Source organism: Taeniopygia guttata, chromosome 1A (assembly GCF_048771995.1).
Source record: "Taeniopygia guttata chromosome 1A, bTaeGut7.mat, whole genome shotgun sequence".
In the NCBI taxonomy this organism is placed as follows: Eukaryota; Metazoa; Chordata; class Aves; order Passeriformes; family Estrildidae; genus Taeniopygia; species Taeniopygia guttata.
In genome coordinates, this window is record NC_133025.1 from 68100579 (window position 1) to 68127311 (window position 26733).

General features: G+C 40.8%; 2 protein-coding genes across 20 annotated transcripts in view; one reads left to right on the top strand and one right to left on the bottom strand.

The window, feature by feature from the left end:
* Nucleotides 1–6667: 6667 nt before the first annotated feature.
* Nucleotides 6668–14582, top strand: LOC100190001 (aldo-keto reductase-like). Its single transcript, NM_001245274.1, is given in 10 exon segments — nucleotides 6668–6787; nucleotides 7470–7637; nucleotides 8659–8775; nucleotides 9427–9504; nucleotides 9978–10100; nucleotides 11292–11398; nucleotides 11609–11690; nucleotides 12726–12809; nucleotides 13681–13763; nucleotides 14088–14582. Coding segments are annotated over 10 exon segments (981 nt in total). The 5' UTR covers nucleotides 6668–6691; the 3' UTR covers nucleotides 14131–14582.
* A 585-nt stretch (nucleotides 14583–15167) lies between these two features.
* The window catches only part of CALD1 (caldesmon 1), a 176451-nt gene continuing 164885 nt past the window's right edge, over nucleotides 15168–26733 (bottom strand). For 10 of the 19 annotated variants that reach the window (XM_072923815.1, XM_030263577.4, XM_030263587.4 and 7 more), the window contains 7 exons: nucleotides 23149–23192; nucleotides 22974–23052; nucleotides 21523–21654; nucleotides 20459–20554; nucleotides 17959–18039; nucleotides 17699–17732; nucleotides 15168–16832 (listed from right to left, as the gene is read on the bottom strand). In XM_072923815.1, the coding sequence (XP_072779916.1) occupies nucleotides 16801–16832; nucleotides 17699–17732; nucleotides 17959–18039; nucleotides 20459–20554; nucleotides 21523–21654; nucleotides 22974–23052; nucleotides 23149–23192 (498 nt within the window). In that variant the 3' untranslated portion in view covers nucleotides 15168–16800. Of the gene's footprint in view, nucleotides 16833–17698; nucleotides 17733–17958; nucleotides 18040–19506; nucleotides 19598–20458; nucleotides 20555–21522; nucleotides 21655–22973; nucleotides 23053–23148; nucleotides 23193–26733 lie in introns of those variants that run through there. The other 9 variants (XM_030263589.4, XM_030263592.4, XM_012569355.5 and 6 more) reach the window with 4 other exon arrangements.

Genomic DNA, 26733 nt, shown 5'->3' on the forward strand with positions numbered 1-26733 from the left:
TATTCTATGGGGGGAGGGGGTAACATAAATACATTAGGAAAGTTGGAACATATCTCCAGCTAAAGAAATAGCTTTAAGATCAAGAACAAATTATGTCAAAATTGAAGGATGAATGGCAGTATGCCCTGCCCACAGTCTAGGGAAAGGTGGGGCCTGACATCTTCATTCTTTTATAACAGCAGACAGTTTTTCAAGCTTTCTTATAGTTCTAACAGTGAAAAGAAGGGGGGGAAAAAACCCATATTTTTTTCTCTTTTTACTTAAAACGTGGTTAAGTTGTCTGTTTTTCCTAAAGGTATTTAAAAGGTGCACTCTTTGTAACAGGATTGTTAGAATAGTCCCGCTTTGCTGATAGTTTGATTTTCTGAGCAGAAGAAAATAAAATTGTCACTGCACCTGCCCTGAACTGATTTCAGCACATAGTTGTCTTCTCCTGACAAAGAAGTTTCAAAATTCCATTTGGAAACCATCTGCAGACAGTTACAGAACCCCTCCTTTTTACCCCTATGCACCAACCATACTGAAAACTCTGCTGTAAGATACAAGTAGATAAATGAGGGGAAAAAAATGAACTTGGAGTGTAGCAGTGCAATAAAAACAAACAACACTGATTACATAAATGTGGTTACTCACCATTTCCACATGTGTGAGTCAGGCCAGGCAGCTGGGACAGCCACAAACTCAGAACTAAATCACAAAGAGAACATTAATTTCTGTCACTTCACCCAGCGGGGGATGCTGGAAGCAGCACCTGGGCAGAGGCACAAGACAGAAAGAAAAAAAGGCAAAAAGACAACTCTGACCATGCTGGAGGATCACTGGCCTGCTGCTCACACAGGTTTATCAGGAGTTATTCCCACTGCTGGGTCACCTGAGCATATTTACAATCAACAGTCTTCTGCTTTCAGCTCAGCCCTCCCAGCATTAACACACCTCCTTCTTGACACAAGAGCACCTATTTTTAATAAGGCCATGAAATAAAAGGCTGACAATTCTCCTGTAGTAGCAATGACAACAGCGAGCCATCATCCACCCCCCATTTAAAAATCAACTATTTCCAGTTAGTAAACATAAATATCTCCTCAGGGAGTCTGCTGGACGCCACCCTGGCAGGTATCTGTTCATATTCAGAAAAAAGGGCCTCTACCAGCACTTCAGAGTGCAGAGAGCTGGGTTGCTGCCAGACCAGTACATTTCCTCATCCATCACAACTTTCCTGCACTCTGTGGCTAATCTCAGGTGATCTAAGGTGTCAACATTCTTACCTGGATCAAAGGTGTTGTCTCAGCTGTTTTCAAAAAACTGCAATGGAAGAGATCCAAGATTCAGAGGAGGAAAGGAAGAGGGGAAAGGCCCGAAAAGCAAGGAATAAGCAGCAATCAGGCTGTATAACTGGTGAACTGGAGAAAGCCCTTACAGGGTTTAACTCAAGGCTCTTCTGAGCACAGAGTGTGTGCTTATGGCTGGGGCCAATGAATGTGTTAGGCTGCTCAAAGAATCACTGTCAAAGGTATTAGTGAAAGCAGGTTTTAACATACATTTGTAAAAATGTAATTTAACAGAGTTCAGTGGCAAGGTTACTCCATTACTTACTACACAGGTGAAGCATACAAAGGAAAATTGCATTAGAATCAGTTCAGAATAATTTACACAGGGACCAGGGATGCAAAAATGTAAAGGTGAAAAGGATAATGGTGCAAAAAGGTAAGGTGCAAAAGGGCCTAACAGCACTTAGCTATTGACTAATTTAATATTTATAAAGTAATTAAATAGGATTTATTACAGTTGCTAGAATAACCTAGTTACAGATTCAAGATAGCACCATTGCTATTGTTCTGGAGAGGGTATTTGAATTAATTCACATGCATGCTTAAACAAAGATATCCTTATCTATCTGTAAAAAAGTACCTGTTAAAAAATCCCCTTGAGTGCAGTGGAATACTCACATTTGATGCCTTTGCATCTCTGAGTGGGTGGAGGAATTGAATCATCAGCCCAGGCCCTGCCATCAACTTTTGGCAACAGCCAAAAAGGATCACAGGATCACAAACTTGAGGGTTCACGAGCTCTGAGAGGAATCCCACTCACAGCGAGGTGCTGGCACAGCCCACTGTAGTCCAGGGGAGCTCAAAAGGCCTCACTTACGACCTAACAGGAACCCCAAAGGTTGTGAGCAGCCCCAAGGAGAGGGGGAGCAAATGCATCACCATACTGGAGAAACAGGACATAGCTTGGGATTCAATGGACACAGCTCTGGTGACTCTTTCCAATGAATTTCTAACCCTACTCTCAGAGTTTTGGTGAAAAGTTTCACTTCAGTGTTACTAAAATTGGTGTCCTGCGACCACTCCAAAGGCCCAGGGCATGACAGGGAGGTCACTCAGCCAAAGCACAGGGAATTAGTTCATGAGTGAATGGATTAAGGGATTAAATCCTCCCTCCTGTTAGGAGAGACTGAGAGAGCTGAGGATCCTTAGTCTGGAGAGCACCAGGTTCAAGGAGGGGGGTGTCTTGTCAATGTACATAAATACTTGATGGAAAGGTGCAAAGAGGACAGAGCCAGGCTCTTCTCAGTGGTGCCCAGTGCCAGGACGAGAGTGAATGGGCACAGAGGAAGGTCTCTCTACCATTACAAAACATTTTTCCACTCCAAAGGTGACTGAGCATTGGCACAGTTTGCCCAGAGATGTTGTGGTGTCTCTGTTTGGACACAGCTCTGAGCAACCTGCTCTCAGTGGCCCTGCTTGAGCAGGGAAGAGGTTCAAGATGAATTCTAGAGGTCCCTTCCCATCTCACCATTCTGTGATTCTATGCTATGTCACAGTCTTCACCCATTACATTTACTAAAATATAAATAATGATACTTACCTTAACAGTTCAAAAAATCACATTTGTTGTTTCACTGTTGTTGCAATCAATACATTGCAATGTTTTGTCAGCTATGCAGGAGTAGACTCTTGTGACAGGCTCCTTAGCATTAGTTCAGGAAAAAAATGCAAATTATTTCCACAAGGAACCCTATCAGCCAGGTTGAATCATGTTGGGACTTCCTACCTAAAAACTTTCATCTCTAACAGTTGGACCTGATGGTCTTGGAGATCTTTCCCAACCTTAATGATTCTATGATTCTGTCTAGACAAAACACTCCCATTGGACTGCCCACCCACATAAGAGTTTTGCTTCTTTTTGCATTTCAGCAAAATCTGCTCACAAAGGAGCACCATCACTCTTTAGAAAAGTCACTCCAAAGGAGGGACAGCTCCAAATCGGGCACCAGTAAATTTCCAGTCAGGTGGTAGCGACCCATGGGCATTATTAACAAGCATTTTTTACCTGTGCCCAAGTTTAACATCACTGTTCTTTCATCCCTGAAAAGTTTCAGTCCACTTAAAGCACAAGTCACCACCTTCAGGCTCTGATCCATTAAAGATCATGGCAGGGTCCCTGAGGGAGTTGCCAAGCTCTGCAGGGAGTGAAATCACCACGACTCAGCTAAAAAGTTGAGGTGAATGGGCCCCAGTAACCACCCACACTGCATCCAGCAAATAATAGCAGTTAAAAATAATTAAAGCCTTTTAAGCCCTCATAAAGTCAGGTTTTATATGGCTTTGAATGATGAGTAGCCTTCCTCCATGCAGATAAAGGAATCAGAACAAAAATATTGGAACAGAAAAGCCTGTACACGTAACAGAGTCCTTCCAGCAGTTCTCCTCTGCCAGCCCATGCTGTGGCTGAGTTGCCAAAATCTCCCCCTGCTCCTCCCTGGCCTGAAGGAAGTTCACTCCAAAATCATTACTGTCTTCACATAAAGATTTATAGGGAGGAAAATTGTTGATGGCTCTGTTAAACAAATGGGTAAAAAAAAAAAAAAAAAAAAAAGGCAATTATGTGGGGTTTATAGCTGTCAGACCAAGATTTATTGCAGTTAAAGCATTAAATAGCAAGTAATAGCTCAATCTCAGCATTTCCTAGTCTATTCTGTACATAATTTTAGTCAGTTCCTATTGCTCTAGCACCCAAGTGCCTTTAATAAAAAAATAAGAAATATGGATATGATATAGGCTTGGTATAAAATCTTTTCAATGTAATTGGAGATCAGTGTAAGAAGAATAGTGTGGCCCTTTCCAACCTCAAAAACAATGTACCATTACTAAATGTATAAAATCTCAACAGACTTTTCTCTTTTTTTTTTTTTTTGTTACATCTTTTTCTGTCAAATTCATCACATCTCACACAGTATCTTTGTCTTTTTCATGTTTTGGGTGGGGTTTTTAATCTATGCGTTTTTTTCATATTTGTTTTCAATAGAAGACACCTCCTCTCACTGCTGTAGTTTGACCATACTAGAATTATCAGCCACTTTGAAAAATCTGATTCTCTGCTTCTCTGTCTCTACTTCATATCAGTTTGGGTTTGGTTTTTTGGGTTTTTTTTCCCCATTCTGGAATGTGTGATGATATCCAAGGCAACAGAAAGATGACAATAAATCTTGGTTAAGCCAATGGCTTAGAAACCAGGCCAAGGAAACCAGGAAGAGATTGTGTTTATATTTAAACCAAGAACATGGCATTTGCTAGCCAACTGAAAACACTGTCCCATAAAAGCAGTTTAAATAATTAAAATGCACATCAATTTTAACAAATCACACTAAACGTCACAGTTGGTGGCTCAATAATTCATGGTTGTTTCTATATTTTGGTAGGCAAACATTAAAATCTAAGTATAAAATATTTAATTCTTGCTTGCACTGTACAAGTCACAAGATGACACCAGTGGAACTTCCACAGCATTTAAATTGGTGGTCAGGGATCAGCAGTGAGCAAGTAGGAGTTTAGAGCAATATAAGGAAAAGAAGAAAAGCAGACTAAAGCAGCAAAGCATCCCTGCTGTCACAACTAAACACAAAATCTCTGTGACAAGTGAGAGGCCTGAGGTAGGGTGTTGAACTCAACATCAGCATCCTGGTGTGAAGCATCTTTTCTTCCAGACAGCTGCTAGCTAAGCAGCCCAGTCCCTCCAGGCTCTGGCTCTTGATTTCTGAGGCACTGCACTCTACAGTCTAGTGCCACCTTTAAATATCACTTCTTGTGGAAGAGGTTTTGCAGTGACTTCTGTGAGCCAGAGAGAAGTTTGATAATTCTTACCCCTGAAAGAATTTCCTACCAAGGTCATTGATACAGAAACCAAGAAAGAAAGAAGGATAAATAAGAGAAACCTGCAAGCTGCCTATTCCAATGAGCACTTTGTCTTTCCTGACCAATGAGTAAAGTGTAAACTTCTGAGTTTTGTAAGAATGTATAAAAAGCATGCATGCTATAATAAAAACAGGTTTGAAGCCTTCTGAAAGTGGAGAGTTGCTTTGTACTGTGACCATCTCAACTACGACAACTTTTCACCCTATGCAAAAAGCAGGGGGGTTATTTGGACAGAACCATCCTGTTAATTTGTGATTACCCCAAGCTGTAATCACAAATGCCATGTGCAGCATCTGACACCCTACCAGCACTGGCTGAAGTTTTAACTGGGGGCCAGGGAAGAGATTCCTCCATACAGACTGATGGTCCAGCAGGGAGCCCACCCTCCTGCAAACACAGAGAACGCAGAAATGAGCTAAAAGGTAAGGCCACGTTCCCTTTTAATGAATTCCTCTGTGAACAAAAGGCGAGTCTAATATTTTTGATGAAAAATATGAAAAATTTAGTCCTGGAGAAAATCCTCCAATGGACACCCATTGCCTGGGGCAGAAATTCTCCTGGCAAGCCAACAGGCTCTCTCAGCTGCGGTACCATAGGACGATTTGGGTTGGAAAAGACTCCAAAGTCGAGTCTCCAGCACCACCACGTCTGCCACCAGCCCATGTCCCCAAGTGCCACATCCACACACCTTTTGAGAGCTTCCAGGGAAGGTGGTTTCACCACAGCCCAGCAGGACGCATGCAAAGCGCCAGCTCGGCTGCTGAGACATTTGCTCCTCCCCAATGTTATAAATGAAAATTTGTCTAGCTAAATTAAAATGAAAAAAAGAAAATACTTATTTTGCAATCAAATTCTATCTAGCCAGCCACAAGGAAAGAACAGAGCCGAGCCCGGGTGTGCAACAAGAAGTCAGCCTCAGCAGAGGTTTCCCTCTATGCCCACACACCTCCATCCTAGCACAAGCGGTTTTCATAGGGAAAATTCCACCTGAGGCTAAGATTTTGGCAGTCAGTCTATAGGTTAATAAGATTTTCTTTTTTGGTGATGAAGAATAACAATTCAGTGTCCAGAGTTGTTGAATCCTGTGATACAGTTTACGGGAACGCTGCATTCACATGTATCTGCCCAAGGATTTCCATTATATCCATCTCGGGTCCTTCACGCGATGATCAGCACCTGGGGTTCCCGTATGTCTCCAGACGTGGCCCATCTCCTGGCCGAGCCACATCCTTTTACTTATAAATTGGGTTCTAATATACACTAGGTTGTGCCTGCGAGGGAGGGGGCGGCTCCGAATACAAATGTGTATATTCTAACAAATATTTAATATCACATATATCATCCTAGAAATTATATTTACTATACATAACACCAAGAAACACCGGAATGAGCACCCATCCTTTCGGCAGCCCCACGCTGACGGCATCTCCGTGACGAGGCGGGGAGGGGCGAGGCGGGGCCGGGCCAGCTCCGATCCTCACTGCGGGCTCCGAGCGATGGACGGACCGACGGACACCGGCAGCGCGGCCATCCCCTGCGTGGAGCTCAGCAACAAGATGAAGATGCCCGCCCTGGGGCTGGGCACCTGGCAGGTAGGAGGAAGGCAGGGAGGGAGGGTGGGGATCCGGAGGGAAATGCCGAGATGCGAAATAAAGGTAAAATCAATAAAATAGAGAAAGAACTACCTTTCACTACCCTTCTAAAAGCGGGATCCGTGCCCTGCGTGGGCAGGATGCGGCCGATGGCGGCCGCTTGTGTAACCGGGCGGGATGCCAGGCGCGGCGGGGGGGCGAGGGCAGCAACAGGCAAGGGCAGAAAAGGCAAAAAAAAAATTAATTAGGGGCTGACAAACTATAAATTAGTGGAAGGAGGCACAGAATAGAAGAGGGGAAGCGAAAGAAACCGATCAAAAAGAGCGGCTGCGGCTCGCAGCCCCGGGATGGGGTCGCGGTGTGGGGGGAGGATTTGGGGAAGGTGAAGTGGCGAAACTCCTTGGGCAGCACAGGCAGCAAAGAGGGGAAATGGCAGCGGGGATTGCGCTGCTGGCAGCGGCAGAGCTGGTGGAAGGCTTGCAGAAACAAACTCCTTTCTGCTGTGTGCCCGCTCCCTGCAGAAATACCGCCGTGCCTGGGAACTCCGTGGGGTTTCACATAAAGGCAGGTGATGAGCAAACTCTAGGAGCAGCTGGAAAGGAGGACTGTGAGCAGCTGTCACAGCGCTGAGACCTGGCAGGGGACATGGCAGAGCCCATGACCGGCTTCTGGTTGCTTTCAGGCTCCTCCGGGAAAGGTGGAAGAGGTGGTGAAGTTTGCTATTGACGCCGGCTACCGCCACTTCGACTGCGCCTATTTCTACCAAAATGAAAATGAAATAGGGAACGCAGTCCAGCAGAAGATCAAGGAGGGAGCTGTGAAACGGGAAGAGCTCTTCATTGTTACTAAGGTACAAGGATGCAAGATTATTGGGGCATTTAGCTTTTCTTGCAGAGAAACCCTTGTTATACCTGTAAAGTAACATAGGGACCTATTCCCTTCTCTACATTCACTTCATGGTTTTCTTGTTGTGTCTTAAAAGTCCCATCCTGTATTTGCAATTTGGACTCAGCTTTATCAGGAACTGCTGATAACTTAGGAAAGATACCACAGCTATTGCTAATCTAATAATTTCCTGATATCGATTAAGTCAATTGTACTGGATGTTCAATTGGATACACTCAAGAAAAATAAGGGAAAAAAAAAAGGCAAGACAATTGTCTGGATTCATCAGTGATAAGCAAGACATTTGAAAACTCTGTCATGTATAAATGGTAATCCTGAAAGGGAACAGAAATCAAAGTATTTTATAGGTGTTTTCTTCATTCACACCACCACACCTTATCTCATCCACTTGTCCCAGACATGCTCCTTAGCAAAAAGAACAGTTCAACTAATAAATATATCACTTGGGATTTTCACCAACAAAACCAGAACACTTTGAGTTTAACTAAGATTTTCTACATTAAGCTTTGTTTTTTGTTAAAGAATGTGCTTTAATTTAACAATACTTGTTCTTCTATTTAAACAATTTGGATTTTTATTTCAAAAATGAAGTAAAATTGATAACTGTCCCTCAATGTGGACAGTTAAAAGGGACAGAAAGAAGGTACCTCTGAGCTGCTCAATAGTCAAAATTTAGACTGAAAAAAATAATTGTAACACTAACAGCTTTGCTGTGTCAGATGCACTTGCCAGATTGTTACATTTATATCTGAGAATATCTTCTTGTAAGTGGGAATCCTGATTCTACCTTCATGACAGCCTTGTGGTATGTTTTTTCTGCCTTAATAGCGAAATGTTACATCCTCATGTACTGACTTAAGTGGGGAGGGAGCTTTCCTCCCAGACCTCCAAGTGAGAAGCATCTGTCCCCTGGTCTGCCCTGTGGGAGCTGTAAAGTGACAGTCGGGCTTGGTCTTTTCCCACAGCTGTGGAACACGTTCCATGAGAAGCCCCTGGTTAAGGTAGGACTGAAAAAGAGCCTTGCTGCACTCCAGCTGGACTACCTGGACCTCTACCTGATGCACTTCCCGATGGGATATAAGGTAGTCCTGCTCTCCACACCTTTCCTCCTTACCTGCCCAGGAACACGCTGCATTCTCTCATCTTTGCTGTGCCCATCTTCATCACACAGCTGGGATATGGAGCTCATTTGGCTCTTCCCTGATCCCGGTGGTAGCAAGAATTTGGTCACTAAAGAGCAGTGGTGTGTTTTAGCAGAGGGATCTGGTTTTTCAATATTTTTGGAATGAGGTTTAAGTGTGAGTCCCTCAGGTCTTCTGGCAGCCAGCACAGGATGCTGGTTACAGCAGGGACATCTAGGTTTTTGGGGATGTTGGCCTGGCCTGAAGTAACCAGTAGTGAAAAATTAAGCATAGCACAGAAAGAATGTGTTTCTTCACCCAGTCTACATAAGTAAGAATGTAAAACAAAGGTGCTGGGGAGTGTCAGTTCCCTTCTCTCCAGGTCTGCCAAAGTTACATAATTATTACTAATCCCCACACTCTTTCATGCAGGGACTGATTCTGCGAAATACAGCCCTCATCCAAAAGAGAATACTAATGGACAAGCATCATTTTTAGTTATGCAATATGTTTAAACCACCTGCTGCCTGTAAATGCAGTCCAAAGTGCTAGCACTCTGTAGGAAATTCAACATTTAAAAAAATCTGTGTATTATGTGCCTTGATTTAACAGGCTGGTGAAGAGCTGCAGCCTGTGGATGAGAAGGGTCACAGTATTCCCAGTGACACAGATTTTCTGGACACGTGGGAGGTAAGCCAGTATTTGCTCTTCAGAGCAAGTATCAGCACTGAAGATAGAGATCTGTGTGCAAAATGAAATTGAGGGATATGTTTGGGTATGAAGGACAGCCACACAAAATTGTATTTCAACCTGCTTGTATCTCTTGTTTTGGGGAGAAAGAAGGGGATGTTTTTAGTAAGGCTAAAGAGAAGGAAGCTATCAAAACTGTAGGTGCTGTTCCTAAAGTATTTGGATACACACAGTGATAGAACCAGCCCTGCAGATGAATCTAGGTGTGGCTGTTAATTTACTGGGTGTTCATACAGTTAGGATTCTGTTTTCTTTTATTAACTGAGATACCTTCATGTAATCTAATCTATCATGAGTTCTTTGTTCATTTGCCACAAGCTTGAGAGAAATAAAAGAAAAAACTACATTAAAAAAACGTAGTTTGACAGTAATACCACCAACTCACACCCACCTTGGTTGTCCTTACTCAATAGGCCATGGAGGAGCTGGTGGATGCTGGCTTGGTAAAAGCCATCGGTGTCTCCAACTTTAACCATGAGCAGATTGAAAGAATCTTGAACAAGCCAGGACTGAAGCACAAGCCTGTAATGAACCAGGTGAGAACTTTGTTTCCATTCCTCAGCTAACCTTGCAGGAATCATAGAATGGATTAGGATTGGAAGGTACTTTAAGGATTGTCTAGATCCCCTTTCCATGAGGCTGGAACCTTCCACTTAGAAGTATTCCTCCATATATTTAGAATGTGTGTGTGTATACATAATCAGAGTATACCTAAATTCATATAGTATATAATACACATGTTCTATATAAATAATACATATTTAGAGTAATCTTAAATATATTCAGCAAAATCCCCCTGGGAGTTTCTGCACCAGAATGGGACTATACAGAGATGCACAGGACTTTCTCATTTTTCAACACAAAATAAAGCACTCAACTTCATTACAGAAAGGAGGTTGAAGAGTACAATTACATACTAAATTCTCACCACATACCTCATGAACATAATCACAAGACAGCAGCAGCTTAGGGATCTTCTGATTTTCTTCCATTTCCAAAACTCTTCGCACGCAGCTGAGGGTGCTGAATGCCCATCTCTTCCAGATGGGGAATATCCAGGGAAATCCCCACACTAGCTCAGGTGTAAGTTAACTACTGTACACATTTTTCATGTCACCATGCCTGGTAGTGAAGCTGCAGTGTTCAGAGACAGCTGGGTATGTGCACAGGGCCACGTGAAGCAGCACAGACACAGCCCTGGGGTCATGCCATGTCTTGTGGCAGCTGAGCAGCATCCCCATGGAGCTCCTGTTGTTTTCAGGAGATCTTACCCAAACATCTATTTGCAACACAGACTTGCTTCCTTAGGTTAGTTCAGATCATCTCCCCAAGCTTCTCCAGGAATGAGAGAGGCTCCTTGAGGCAAGGAGAGGTTGGGTGCATCAGAGCAGAAAATAAACTTGAGGCATTCTGAGCTGCCCCTCTGATGATGCAATCCTGCCCTGCTGTAGTCCAGGAAGGCTCATTTCCCAGATTCCACACAGATAACACTTCCACTCATCTATTTTTTGTTTTCTGTGGTTAATATGTAGCATGAGAAAGTTCTGTTCTCTGCTAGGCCTCTAGATACTGCTGTGACATTAACAACTTTTTCATAAAATAGCTTTGAGTCGTGATGCTGGAAGTCAAGTCTTCCCATTTTCTTTGACTCAAGAGGATTTAAAATGTCATGCTCCGAAGCTCAGCAAAGTCTGCCTCTTTGATCAAACATCCTTCTGTGCTTGCAGGTAGAATGTCATCCATACCTGACCCAGGAGAAGCTGGTGAAGTACTGTCAATCCAAAAGGATTGCTGTGACAGCATACAGCCCCCTTGGCTCTCCTAACCGCCCATGGTAAGAGAGCACTGCAGCCTTCCTGCACACAAAACACTGCAGCTGTGAAGATTATTATTGTTGTTATTATTATTATTATTGTTGTTGTTATTTTTAAAGATTGGTAAATGATACAGTTAAAATGTCTTGATGCAGACTGTGTCACATGGTGCAAGGCTCCTACAGGGAAGCTGTCACCTTTCTACTGCCACCATCTCTATTTTTTAACAGGGCTAAGCCAGGGGAACCCACGCTTATGGATGACCCCAGGATTAAAGAGATTGCAGCTAGACATCATAAAAGCCCTGCCCAGGTAAATTGGCAGAGCAAACCATTCCTCCTCCTCAGATGTCTTACAGGCCAGTCTTAGTAGATGCTACTTTCTCTAGAGATATATTATAATGGGGCTCAACTTCACTCTTTATTCTGCCCAAGTTCTTAACAGCATTCATAAAAATTATCAGCACTTTTCAAGGAGGTCTTGAGTGCCAAGTTTTGGGTTGGACTGATCAGCAATGATACGTGCTTACCTCAGGTGTTCACCTTCCTAAATTTTTATTCCTTTTTCCAGCTAAGTTATTCTTCAGAAGTAACTTGGAGACATATTTGATTGCCTCAAATCTGCTTGTGTTCAAAAATAATTACTGAAAGCTGATTGATTATTTAAGATTTTTTTTTTCTCTATTAGTTTGCTAGTCACACAAATTAGTTGTTGCCTGGAATGTGCAGAAGCTGCACTTCAAACAAAGCCACATGTTCATGTGCAATCAAAGATAATCATATTTTAAGAGAGGCAGAGCAGGATGAAAACATTGTATGCAACAGTTGTTTTTCTGGTTGATTTTTTTTTTTGGTTTGGGGTGGGGGTTTTTTGGGGGTTTTTTTTGGTTTGGTTTTTTTTTTTATCTCAGGGAGGGAACTTTTAAATTCTGTAAACATGCTTTTCCTTTTATGGACTTCCAAAAGCTGAACCTTCATGAGGTACTTACCTGTGAGCCCAAAATTATATGTAGTGTCATTATGCTCATTGAGTCTGAGCACTCACATAATACAAGCCAGAGCATCATATTTTTTCTCCCCTTGCTACTACCCTAAACAAAACCAAAACAAATCCTGCAAAAGCCACAATGTAGAAACAACATAGGCTAGAAAAAAAATTACAGTTTGCCAGTCTTCTGTCAAATACATGAGCAAATCCTGGTATCTCAAACTCCTGTATGCAAAATGGCAGTCTTCCAAAGAGTGAAGAATAAATTGTAGATTAAAAAAAAAAAAAAAAATCCACAAAATGTGTTTGAATAGATTTCTTGGGACCTCAGTGTTCATGCTCCTCCTTGTCCTTTCCTAGGTCCTGATCCGCTTTCTGGTCCAGAGGGACATCATTGTCATCCCCAAGTCTGACAAACCCCACCGTGTTGTGGAAAACATGAAGGTGAAGATCCCTTGGGAAATGCTGCTGCCTGGTTTTGTGCAGGATAGGCACCCACAGCCATAGCCCCTCTGTGTTTCCAAGCAGCACCTGAGGCACTGGAAGAGGGGTACAGAGATTTGAAGACTGGGGCTCAGCACTACCAAACCATCTGGGAAAAAGCAGTTTGTTCCAGCTAGGAGAGAAATGGGTTACACCAGGGTTGTCTGAGCTCTGCTGCTGCAGAAAGGGAGCCCCAGGTTTGGACTTGCCCTTGGGGAAAAGGTTAACTTAGGGTGTAAAGGAACAAGCTGTGAACAAACAGCAGACCTGTTAGAGTTTGTCTCACCGTGAGGCTGTGGCTCCCCTTGGCAGTGAAGTTCAGCTGGATAAGTTTGCTCAGAAGGTGTGGCACCTTATATAACACCTCTGTGTTGCTTTCAATCCATGGGAGAGGGTTTGGAGTTATTTTTCTTACGAAAACCCAGCAAGAACTCTTCAGATGAATAACTGTGAGGCAACTATTTGCAGTTGCTACTCAGTAGCTCTCTCTCATAGCAGAAAATTTACCTTCCAGTATTTGTGACATATCCTGAGCACCTAAAGTCTTCTCTGTGTGCTTTACAACACAAAAGTGCAGTGGTGTTGGGATTCAGCTACCCATAAATGTAAGACCTTGCTATGAATAGCACCTCAGAAAGAACAGGACTGTCTTGATGACTTCAAGGGTTCTTATGTGCCTGAGAAATAAGAGGATTGCTTAACTGTGCTTAATGCATTCCTACCTCAAGTCCTAAGTGCATGAAGCACACTTAGGAGCTAACTACTCACAAAACTAAGTAAAAAGAGTTGGTTTTGTTTGTTTTTTTTTTTTTTTTTCCTCTTTCCCTGCTAGGTGTTTGACTTTGAACTGTCCAAAAAGGAGATGGATGTCATCCTCAGCTTTAACAGGAACTGGAGGGCAGTTCCAGCGATCCAGTATGTGTTCCTTATTATCCTTACTATTCCCTGTGTCCTATTTCTGTCTGTATTTTCACTCCCCCTGTATTGAAAACATACATGACCAAAACCAGGGAGAGCTCATACTTCAAACTTGAATGAGGCATGTCCTGCATCTTCAGGAGGTAGATTCATTTGGAGTGTTCCCTCCAGCATATTGGTGTTCCAGGGGCATTCTCCAGGCCTGAGCTCAGTTCAATGACAGAACCTGAGTTCTGCAGTGAGGGAGGGAGACTGCCACAGGGAAATGCTGCTCAGGTTACTTTCTGCACTGCTTGAATAACAAGGTTTTTCTCTTTTCAGAGCTGTCAACCACAAGGACTACCCCTTCAAAGCAGAGTATTAAATGCAGGTTGTTCCTGCAGGACCTCCTTCCAGATTAGATGTGCTCTGCAGCTTGATCTTCATTTCTTCTTCTGTACTTGATAATGGTTATGAGCAGTTACTTTTTCCTCCTTTTTTTTAAGGAGGAGACTACTAACTGATATAAGAATGCAGCAATGAGGGTGGGGTTTTGTAAAGATGCTTAGCAGAAATCTGGTTTTGATTAGTAGTAAAAAGACAATGTGTTTTCCTTTCTTTTTTATCTGGTCTTCCTTAATTAGAGACATGCTTAACAAAAAAAAACAGGGACTTACATGTTTTTTATATGTTCCTTCCAGTGTGGTCAGTCATACCGGCTCATGAGTCACTGTCAAAGTATGCTCTAATTACATTGCTTTTTATATATTTGTAATTTTCATAGAGTATTTCTAATACTTTAAAATTTTATATGAATAAAGTTTATTAACCACAAAAGTTGATCATTGTAGTCCTTAAATTGTTTTATAGTTATAGTTTATAGTTTATAGTTTGGCATGTTTTTCTAAAGTCTAGGGTTTTACAAATTTTAATACAGATAGAAATAAGTTTCTATCATTTCTGTATGAGGACAGGACATACAGATCACTTTGTGGCTTATTCTTCAAATGTGGCTTATGTTCAGCCAGCTGAACATAAGGGCTGCCTCCAACATCAGACTGGGAGTCTCAAACATAAATTGAGATTTTTGCAACTCTGCTGGCAGCACCCAGAATATTACACTCAGACACAGGCTGGATTTATCTGAGGAAAGCACGGGAAAAAATTCTTCTTCAAAATCACTATCTGAGGAAAGCACGGGAAAAAATTCTTCTTCAAAATCACCAAAGCAAACCCTGAGACATCTTCACAGTTAATTGCTCTAAAATATTTTCAGACAGATTTTGCTAGGCCAAAATCAGGCTGGTTTGTGGCAGCAAGAGGGACATCCTTAGGGTTTTTTCACCTTGTTTCACATGGATTTAGCACAATTTCTATCCCACTTACAACAACTGGTCCATTCCTGCTCATTAACAACCGGGGTTGCTGATGGAAACGTTCCATTTATTGCAGATGCAGTTTCAGAATACATTGTTTGAACAAAATGTTTTTATTGCAGCTATCAGATGTATTTGAAAGACTCAGAGCAGTGTTTACAAAACCCCCAAACAAAAACCATGACAACTCACAGACAATGGTAGGCACAGTTTCACCCCCTACAGATAACTTTGTGCATCTCTATATGTAAACAAGATGTTTCAGCCAAGCAGGGGAGCCCAGCTTTGGGTTGAAATAGAACCTTACACTTCTTTAGGAAAAAGTCAGATGCTGTAAGACATGGAGGTGGTGATAAGGGAGGTCCTGGGGGTTCTGGTGCACAACAAAGCTGTTAACAACATGCTCAGGGGCTACTTGAGTTGCTCAGTTTATGCCACCCATACACTGTAGGATGTAAACGCTAAACTGTATGGCATGTAAATTCAAACCAAGCTGACGTCTTAGAGCCATGTGTTTACTATATACAAATGAAAACATCTGTAAATATGATATTCAGGAGAGAGAGGTAAAAAGAAGCATCACAAAGATAGAGGTTTACTTCATTTTTTTGTAGACCTGGTGTACAGCACTGATGGATGGCAAGATTTAGTGTACAGTCATTTGAAACAAGCTCCAACTCTGTTTACATTTTTTTCTTTTTAATTATGGTAGTTTTATATAAATTAAACTACAATGTTTTATACAAGTGACCTATTTTTGACCCTCTATACCCTTACCTTTTCCTCTTTTAAAAACTATACTTTCTTTTTAATTACCCATTACTGGGCAACTGACATTTAAATTTTTTAATACTTATCTCACCATACCTCTAATGACAATTATGAAATCTTACTATAGAAAAGTGTGTGATTTCGTCTTTATTTTTTTTTAAGCTGTGATATTGGCTAATTATGTATGTTTATTGCTAAATATAATACTCTAGCACATATTAAAGCATTCTACCATTAGTAGTGCCTTTAGGCTAAACCTTGTAAAGCTATGTGTGTATATATATTCTAGATTGCATTCAATTACTAGTCACTAACAACAAAAAGAAATATCAGTACCGCTGTCAGCTAACATAATCATCCAAATGTAGGTATTAACTTAAACTAGAATGGAAAAATTGATACTTAAAAAAAGTATAAAACAAAAAAAAAATTAAAACACATTATTGATGCAGTATTTCTCATGACATGGGCAACTTACAGAAAATATTACATTGTCAACTAAAGATATTTCTTCCATGCCTTAGTCTAAAGTGCAGAAAGAAAAAGACTTCTGATAGGTTTGCTGCACACCTTTCCCAAGCAACTTCACTTTACATGTGTTTTGGGTGGACCTCTAATGCCAGCTGAAATCACTGTTCAGATACATATTTATGACTGTCAGTAGGAGAGTCTATATATTTCACAGCATGGGTTTCTTTAGGAATAAAGGCTCTTGTGCAAAGGCAGTACTATTCTGATGAATGTCTAGACTGATTATTAAATACAGTGCTAATATACATGGTTTTAACTGGGATAATGCAAAAAGACATTTTGGTAAATAAACATAAATATAAAAAGAACAATTTAGCACTTTTTCCTTTTTTTTTTTTTCCCCCAAAATTGATTGGTCCAGCGTCTTTAGTGGCCTTCTACGGTTCTTTCTCAAATTGTCTCAAACCTGCTGAGAAAGAGACAGATTAAATATGGCTTGAAACAACCCAAACACCTCTCTAGAACAGAAAAGGCACAGCCAGCCCAAAAACCTCTCTCCTGACACTTTGGTTTAAAAAAAGACAAAGAGGAGCAAAACCATCCTGCTTTGCACGACTCTAAACCAAAAAGAAAAGTTCACAGATGTACCATATGTCTGCCTTTACATAAAACTACTAAAATGTGTGGGCACATACTGAAGTGTGGAAAACAAAGAGTTTTTCTCTATTTGGTCATTTCACTCTTAGTAAAGAATCGAAGGATGCTGCAAAGTACCCTTTAAGATATTAAATTGGTCAATGATCTTCCATTCTTCCCTGCTGGTTCTTAGCCATACAATTAATTTAATTGGCTTTATTTGGAGTGCTTTAAGCTAAGAGAACTATTCTGCTGATTCCTTTCTGTAAAACTAAATTGTATTTCACCAACTAGTGGTTTCAAAATGACAATAGCATAACTATTTTTGCCTTGAAAAGACACCAATGCACAGCTCCAGCAAAAGCAGTTTCTCAGCATTCATGCTTCACTATTATTATAATGGAGTTTTTGAAAGGCAAAGGCAAAAAGGGGGTTTTGGCATCTACCTGAATAGCTGCAGAATTTTAAAACACAGGTATGCCTTTGCAAAAAGTAGCAATGTTTCTATATAATAATAGGTATTACAATGTTTGCACTGTATTATTATATGTATATAATCAAATATTGTATGTATTATTTTATTAAATATGCATATAATGGTTTATGTTCACATTATATGTATAATATCATTACATAGATGTAATAATATGTATTAAACTATTGAAACAAGTGCAATGTATGCATTATGGCATTACTTACCATTAGTCTCTGATTTTTTTCCCATAGCTGACACCTGAAAAAGCAAAAACACATTATTAAAACCCCATATAGAAGAACATTGCTATTTATAACAGGAAAAAAAAAATTAACAGATGTCCACACATAACACAGCTCTGCCAAACAGGAATATAAAAGTGATACACTGCTTTCTGAACCTCATTGTGCTTTCTTTTATAGGTTAAAAAGTTGGGTTAGTAGCAGAATATTATCCTTTAAATACTGCCCAGAAGTGTTATTACCTTAGAAGAAGCAGCTGGCTTCTCCACTGACTGCTTCTCCCAGAGATTACGTTTGCCAGATACATCTCCTGGTCTTAAATCCTGTATTTTTAATGTCAGAAAACAGAAACCGATATTAGTTCAGGTTTATTTTCACTTGTTAAAGAAAAAGTTAGAATGCAACTTCCTCACGAGAGAAGTCAAGGAATATCCACCAGAGGTAAGCATTACATTTTCTATCAGTTATAAAGAATTATATTTCGCAAAATAACTCCACACATATCCATATTTTAAGAAAAACAACGAATCCTGTTGCATCTATTTCATATGGCACAGACTGGTCTTAACTCAGTACATTCAACTTAGGGAGTGTAGTGAAGACTTACTGCACCCTCATATTTTTAGAAAAAAAATATCCTATTTTTTGTAGAAAAATACCCACATTTTTTCAGGGAAAGTATTTCTGCTAGGGAGGAATTCAAAAGTAGCTTTTCTTGGTTGTTTTACATCAAAATAAAAACATTTTATTTTTAAAATTATGTAAAAAACAGAGTTGGAGTTTTAATACAACAGAAGAGCAGATCCTACTCTATATCCCTAAATACAGATTTCAGCACTTATCACTGTAGTCCTTCATATCTATATATCCATTTAAATTTCCATTGCATCCATTGCAACCTTAGGATGTGCCAATCACTAGCCTGACAAGAGGAAAAAAAAAAAAAACCACAAAAAACCCCCACAAAACAAAAAAAAAAAAAAATCAGATGAGGTAAAGTGATTAAAGAATAGTAGTAATCTCTGAAATTGAGTGTATTTTTGAGAGTTTAATCAAAGCTCCATAAAAATGTAAATTAGATTCTTGGTGAAAAGGAAGGCTGCAAATGAAAATGACATCTGCTGGGCAGATGGATTGATCTCTAACTCTGTGCATGGCAAACAAGAGACTCAAATAATTTTGGACATAAGTCGTCTCCTTTTCAGGAATTGTTCAAGTCCTGCATGGCTTCCAGGATTTTGTAGTAGCCATCTGTATGGAGGTAAATGAGAATTTCTCCCCGTAAAATGCTCAGTGAAGAATGGAAATGAGATTCCTGCAAGGGATATTTTCACCCAGCAGAGACCCTCCAAAACTGATCCTAATTTGCAGCCACACAAGGTTGCTGATGATTAAAACTTGAAGCCAATTCTGCTCTTTGAAAAGGCAGTTCAGTAGTAACAGAGGAAGGAAGAAAGCAATTTTGACCTTATCACAAAGCCATTTGCAGTGGACATCATCACAAATACACTTCCATAGTTAGTCCTGAAATAATTTGGGATCTGTAACTTGTAAAACTGAAATCTTTGCTTTGCCTTGAATTCAGTATTTTTCCAAAATCCAGAAGAATCTTGATGGTCACAAAAACTTTGAACATTTCTTAACTTTGGTGGAATGTGATGAGGGTGAGAAGTTATTTGCTAAATAAGAAATTCTAGGCTTCCCTTAGATTTATCCTGACTTAAAAAAAAAGAAAAATCACACATTATAATTGTATATAAACCTTCAAAGTCAATTATAAACAGATTTACCTGACCAACTTAGCAAACAGACCCCCAAAGAAGAAGAACAGGAGGAGGGCACATTCCTTCAAGCAGAGACATTGAAAGAAGAAAGAACAATCTATTGAGAAAGAGGGAAATTAAGACATAGATAGAAACAGTTGGCTGAGGGAAAAACAAGAGATTAGTTTTACATTGTCTGAAAGATGCAACTTAAAAGAAAGAGAGGAAAATCTGGAGGCAGATTCTACAGTGGACAATGCTGCAAATTTTAAACTCCTCTTTAGGACAAATAGGAGTGTGAATTGAGAAAGTGTTTTTTAGGCTGCACTTTTTATAAAGGGCAGGTGAACTGGCAGAAAAACGCTGCATATATGCAGTGTATTATGTATGTTTATTGCTAAATAGAATACTGTAGCACATATTAAAGCACGTGCTTTATATGGGAAGAAACCAGCTCTTTAACAAAATCCTGAAGTTGAACCATTAACATCACAAATGATTCTCCATATGGATATTTATGTCCCTATACCCCATCCTTACCCTTCCCCACCCCACATTTACCTCTTCCTGCTCCTTCCCACACTGCTGCTTCCCACATTCCCAGTTTATTACCTCGACAGCATTTTCTGCTCTGCTTCTTGCTGAACTAATGGGCAGGCTAAAGGGCCTTCATTAAGCTCATAAAGAACTAAATTATTTCAGTTGTGTTTTAAAACAAACTTGGAAGGTTTTTACAGGGCAAGGGCCAAACTCCAAGTGTGTGTAAGTTTGCAACCTGGGGTCTGTGGCTGGTAATTTCTAAATTAATGGTAAGCCTTTCACACAGGTGGCAAATTAAAGTCGTCCTTCACCAGAGAAGTGCTTCTCTGAGCTTTAAGGTGAGAACTGCCCTGTTTCCTCTCCCAATTTTCTGACTACAAGGAGTCAGCAGCCAGAGGGCTGTGAGCTGCCAAGAGGACACAGAGCAGAGTTTACTTACAGAAGGTTTTGGAGCAGGGGATTTGTTGCTCTCTGGGGTCTTGGTCAACCACTCGTTGATACGACTGGAGACACCAACCTTCAGTCCAGCAGTTTCCTGCAAAATGATAAAATCCAATCAGAAGACTTTCAGAATGGCTTTTGCTCTGTTTACCATGTTTAGATTTAAAAGCAAAGCCAAGCCTGGGTTTAATAGAGGTCCTCACTGTGCCTATGGTTTGCTCAGAGACATCCTGTGTGCTCTGAAGGTTTTGTCCCTATTAATTATACAGTGCTGCTGCTCTCTAGTTTTCAAAAATTATATACATGGACTGACAAAAACATCTCCACTTTACTGCTACCCCAGTAATAAATGTCAGACATAAACAGGCTGTTTCTACCACAAGCCCAAATCCAACAATATTTAGCTTAATAGAAGAGACATCAGTTCAAATCGACTTCTTTTCTCTGTTAAACTAATTTTTTTTTTTCAAAAGAAGTACACAATAGAGAAGTGACCTAAAATTTAAAGCATTAAGTCTTTAAAAGGCTAGAACAAATGGCTAAAAATTAATTACCATCTGTAATAACCCACTTCAATCCATGGCTCATCCTTTTGCCTATCATAAATGCCCAGCAGCTCACATCAATTTATAGAAAGAAAATGTTGCCTAAAGGATTGACACAGAAAAGATAAAGGTCTCACAAATACTTCTACAAATTATCTAGAAAATATCATCACTATCCTGCCTATTCAAAGCTCTTCTGCTCCCCAAAGGAATTTTGCCCTACTCAAATAATTTCTTTGTACTCTGCTTGATTGACCCAGATGTATTTTTCTAAGATATCTAATGTGGCTCTGGAATGTCTCATAACTGAGCTCAGTAGGTCACTAAATTCTTCCGTCATAATCAATATTGCAGTCACACCATCTCGTGGATTTCTGAGGTCTTCAGGATCCTTTGGGATATTCATCACCAGTAATGCAAAGGAACACACAGGCTTCTTCACACTCACAGAAACACAAATGCAAGGTCAGGTCCAGAGCATAATTCTTTATAATCACTAGGAAAATTACACACATACCTTATTTGGTGCTCCTGCCCCAGAAGGTGATGAGAAGACATTCCCTTTCTCCCACATGCTCTTGATATTACGGACACCCTCAGCTGGAACGTGAAGGTCAGAAGCTTTAGCTGGTCTTGAAGCCTTTGTGCCCTGGGGAAAAATTGGGGCCAGTTGGTGTTTGGCATTAAGAACTGGATTTGCAGGGTGGTTTGACTCTGGGCAATGCAGCATTTCTATGTGGTTCTAGCACTGATCATGCAAAGATGAGAAGGAGTACCCAGCTCAAGAGGTGCCACTGAGATCCTCTCCCCTTTTCGATTTGATACAACCAGCTGTGAAAGTGGCACTCCCTTATTTTTGTGTTTATTGCCTTTCTAAAACCCATGGCAAACCTTAGCTCTGCACACAAGTGCTCCAAGGCTTTGAAATCTTATTTAGTACCTGGCTCCTGGAAGCCTGGCTCCTTTAGGGACTGAGCTAGGGGAATCCTTTTGCAGAGGCAGTGGGGAAGTCTGTTCTGTCATTCAGCATCAGACTGCTCCATCTGCTCCAGACAACTGAACCTCAGCATTCTAGGGGTAAATCTCAGCAATTACATTATGTTTGAAACAAGGTGTTCTTTCAAAGAGTGGAGAACAGGGTAGGAGGTTTTTTTGTCTTTTTTTTTTTGGGGGGGGGGGGGTAAATGTGTCTTTTCCAGGCCAAATTAGTCCTCTTTCTTCTCTTCAAAATTCTTGCACATTTTACAAATCATAGACTGGATGAGAATAATAATCTGGATGACTGATGCTTTGCTTCTCTAATTGCAAAGAAAGGCCGATTTTGGCAAATTGTGGACAGATCAGAAACTCAGCAAAGGAAATATTTCAGTCAGGCAGCTGGATACAGTAGTATCAATCTCCTATTTTACCTTGGACTATGGACAGAAAAAACCCTCAGTTCTGGCTCTTAGGCACAGCTGTCAAAATCACCTGAGGTCAGGTTCTGCATTTTAAGGTGATTTTGATTTCCCTTTTGTCACTGCTTAAATAGTTCTCTGCAGAGTATGTCTTTGCCAAGGAATTTCACTGTGAGGTGGCAGCCAGCAGCACAGAGCCAGCTCCTTGTTCTCCTAAATAAGCTGCTAGGTCAGCTCTGTTCAGGATAACCATCAGCTCTGTGCTGACAGGTCTCTCATCAGCCAAGCAGAGGATGTGATTGTCACTCAAGATGCTGACTGAACCCTCCAAAGCTACTGCCAGCTTACAAAACAGAGTAAATTGTAGCTTGAAAGGAAAGACACAAATCTGAGATTTTGTTTAGATACATCTCTAGATGCTGGTTATAGATGTGCATTCAAGCACTTGGTTCCTACATTAAAGAAGAGTTTGTGATCAAAAAAACCCTGCAATTCTTGAACAGCAAAATGAAGGCTGATTAAAGGCCCCAAAGCCATTAGTAACTAGATCAATTTACTGGAATTAACTTACCTCAATTGCACTAGTGTATTGCTCAAGTCTACTGTCAATCTTTGAGACAACTGCTGTTGTCTGGGTGGGCTTCATACCACTATAGGAAGTACAAAAAAGAAAGAAAAGCAAGATTTATTATTCCCTCCACTTAAACACTACTGTTTGAACTGAACTTACTGTTTCTTTGCTTTACCTCTTTTGAGCAGATTTGTTCAAAAATTCTGTTCGCTCCTCTATCTAGAAAAGAGAGGAACAAAAGCTTTAAGTTTAAAGTTTGTAAAGAGTCGGCCTCTGCAAGGTCAGTCTGAAATGTCATTTTAAATGTCAAAAAAGTCAATCTGAAAGAGATACATTCCAAGAGAAATTTCACAGACACACACAAAGGTTTCATAGATAGGAGCCTGTTATGCTACAGATTCATAAAAATGGATATATTTTCATGAATGTTCGCATCCTACACATTTCTTCAGAGCCTCATACATAACAAGAGAATAAATGAACAACACAGAAAGAAGAAAAGGGAAGTCTATCTCATAGAAGGGATTGATATGCACAAAACCTATGTCATCCCCATGTCTCCCACACAAGAGCAAGTATGTATCTCTTGAGACAGCAGCAAATTTAACAACGATTTTCTGAGCTGAGAGATCAGACTAGGCCGGGCTTGGAGCTCAGCCACAAAGCCTCCCTTACACATGTATTTGGAGGACATGATCCATTTAAATTTGGATTTAAAAAACTCCAAAAAACCCATCAGTATAAACCCTGCTCATGTTCAGGCAGGGTCATTGCTGAATCAGTATCTACCAGCTGTTATTATACAAGCCGGTATACATTTCATCATTATTTTGTACTCTGTAAATAGGAAAGTATTGTGACATCTCCAGGGAGGAAGACTCATGAAAGTCTCATATGACTCCTGTCAAATCTCTCAATACTTTGAAAACAAAAAACTCCGTCCCTGAATAAAGTTTTAAAACATTTCCCTTTGTGGGGTGGGGGGGATGGTGAGTTTGTGCATCTATTTGTATTCTGGGTCAAGAAATATTTTCAGCAAACTTCCTCAAGTCTTATCAACATTGCATTGTTCCACTTCTGATGCCAGGCTCTACAATTTCACTTAAAAGCAAAATACATGCAAGCAGCTCCAGGGGATTGAAATGATTAATAATCAGCCTGGCTGGATTCCTGGGGACTCCCCAGTCTCAGCAGGGGCTCTCCATTTTCAATTTACTTTAACCGTGACTGCTCTGGCATTCATGCCTTTAAAACAAGGCAATGACAGCCATTCCTTTAAATGGTTCTCTTCAGTGCCTTCAGCATCCAAGGCTCTCCCAGAATACTAAATCCCACAGCAATCCCATCAAAGGGCATGCACAGTTTATTTCTCAAGCCCTTGCAAGCAGGCAGTTCAGAGAGCAGAATTTGCCAAAGGAGCTCACTGGAGGAACTCCAGCTACCACCCATCCAGCTCAAAGGCACCTCTGGAGCTCCAAAAAGTACATACAATTTACAGAGTCATTTCCATTACCAGTTTTAGTTGCCAAAACACGAGCTAAAAGCAGTCCTGAGCGCAAAGATGGGCTTTGCTAGGATAAATCCCCTGTTTCAGTGGAAGGATGTCACAAGGTGGCAGCAAAAGACCGGCAGGGGCAGGAGCCCCGCACACAGGCAGGAAAAGGTTACAGCTCTAACCCAGAGGAGGTACAGCTGGCAGTGCCACAAAACGAGCAGGTAAATGGTTCAAAAGTGACCAAACACGTGGATGGTCACTTAAAACACATCACTTCTGCTATGGTACAGTAGAAGTTTTCCCCCAGCGCTGATTTCTGGGTCATAACCAGCAATGCAGCAAAATGATGAGTTATTCCAGCAGGAGCCTCCCCCAGAGTTATTCCAGCAAGAGCAAGTTTACCCCCAGACTGCCCCCAGCTGCATCAGTGAAACCCTGGTGGGCAGCAAGGTCAAATAATATGGACTCTCTCAAAGAACCAGGACTCAAGGCAACTGCCTAATAATTCATTTACAGGATCTTCACACTCTTTTTATGTGCAGGTAGGAGAGATGCTTCTGCACAGCAGGCTCAAGCGGGAATTGGTGGAAGAGTTGGGAAGGAAAAGGAACATTTTTCTTGTGGTTGTAGTAAAAAGACAAAAGTGGGGTCGTTCTTTCCCCACTGGTAACAGTGGTTCTCAGAGCACCAGCTGTGGGATCAGGAAAAAGCCAGGGGCTGTTCAGAAGAGGAAAATGGAAAAGCAAAACCAGAAAATAAACGAGAAAGAGTTAGGAAGAAACCCTCAGAGCTGAGCAAGGCCCTCTGGCTGGGAAGCAGGTGCCTTGCATGGAAGGATAAAATACCTTCTGCACATTTATGTGAGGATTTATTCTAGAATATCCTCCTCAAAAGATAGCAGGAGCAGATATCAAATACACCTAGAGCAAACAAACCTGTACACACATGTATTCAACATAGAAGTCAAACACATTTAGACTGCACAGCAACACCTAAAGGTCATTTACCCACTGCACATCACACAAACTCCATGCAAAGAATTTAAAACATTTGGCACATACAGTAAACAGTATGACAAAATAGATCTGTAAAAGAAACAGGTAAAGCAAGGTGGTTAACATAAAATTCAAGGTGTTTTCTCAGTTTCAGACCAGGAAATAAGAATAATCTTTTTACTACATTCATCTTATCAGGATCTTGTTAAATAGCCTGGACTATATCTTTTGCATATTTTGTGACCGTGGAATACTTTTAGAACACACACATATTCAAAAAAGTCAACCCGCCAGCCTCTAATTAAATTATGGCCAGAAAAAAAAAAAAAAGTTAACACACAATATGAGACCATGACTTGGGAAACAAAAACCATTGGATATTCCCAGTAAAACTTGTTTCATAGAAAGGTTACATTGATTCATGGGAGTTTTAAACTGTGTATTGGATACTATAAAACAGAAACTTGTAAATGGATCTATCTTTAAAAAAACTGTGTCAAGGAGGAAGTGGAATAAAAAACAATCACAGAAAACCCTGTATTTTAATTTTGCCTCATATCCAACATGTGGAAGGACCTAGTGGAAATCCACTGGAGCAGTAGTCCCTGGGAGAGGCTTCTCCTTATCCTCCCTGAGTGGTTCACACAGTCTCTTGCTTCATTAAGCACAGTTATGCTTTTTCCTGCTGTCAGCAGCACCTGAGCAAAGTGTGCCAATTTAGCTCAGTTTACCTACCAGACTCAAGTGCTGCCATCAGCATCAAAGATGGGGAAAAACAAATGTCACATATCCTGTTCTTACCATTCTGTTTTCCCTCTGCCTCGAGAATAGCTCCTCTAGGAAGAACTGATTGTGTGCAGTCTAATTCTTTCCAGTCACTGCCCCAGCTGTCAGGTATTGAGAGCAATAATGAGATAGGACAAGACAGGTCTTTAAAGAAAAAAAATGTCTCTGCAAAGTCCTGTCTTCTGGGTTAGCTGTCAGCAATGCCTTGCAGAGAGTGCTGGCTGCCACATCAGCCCGTTTCCCAGGAGACATTTCCTCCAACTACAGGGATATCCCAGCCTCCTGCCATTGCTCCCTCCCCTCAACACCTAACTGCTTTTGCATTTGTCTAGTGGTGGTGTTCATCCCCAAGAGGAGACTTAGTACTGTTCTCTCCTGATTAACCCAGAAAATAGAATACAAGGGCTCAGTAACCTTCCTTCACAAAGAAAATATGAGGAATGAACTTGTCTGAAAAGCAAAATGATCAAAGATTTTTTCAGGA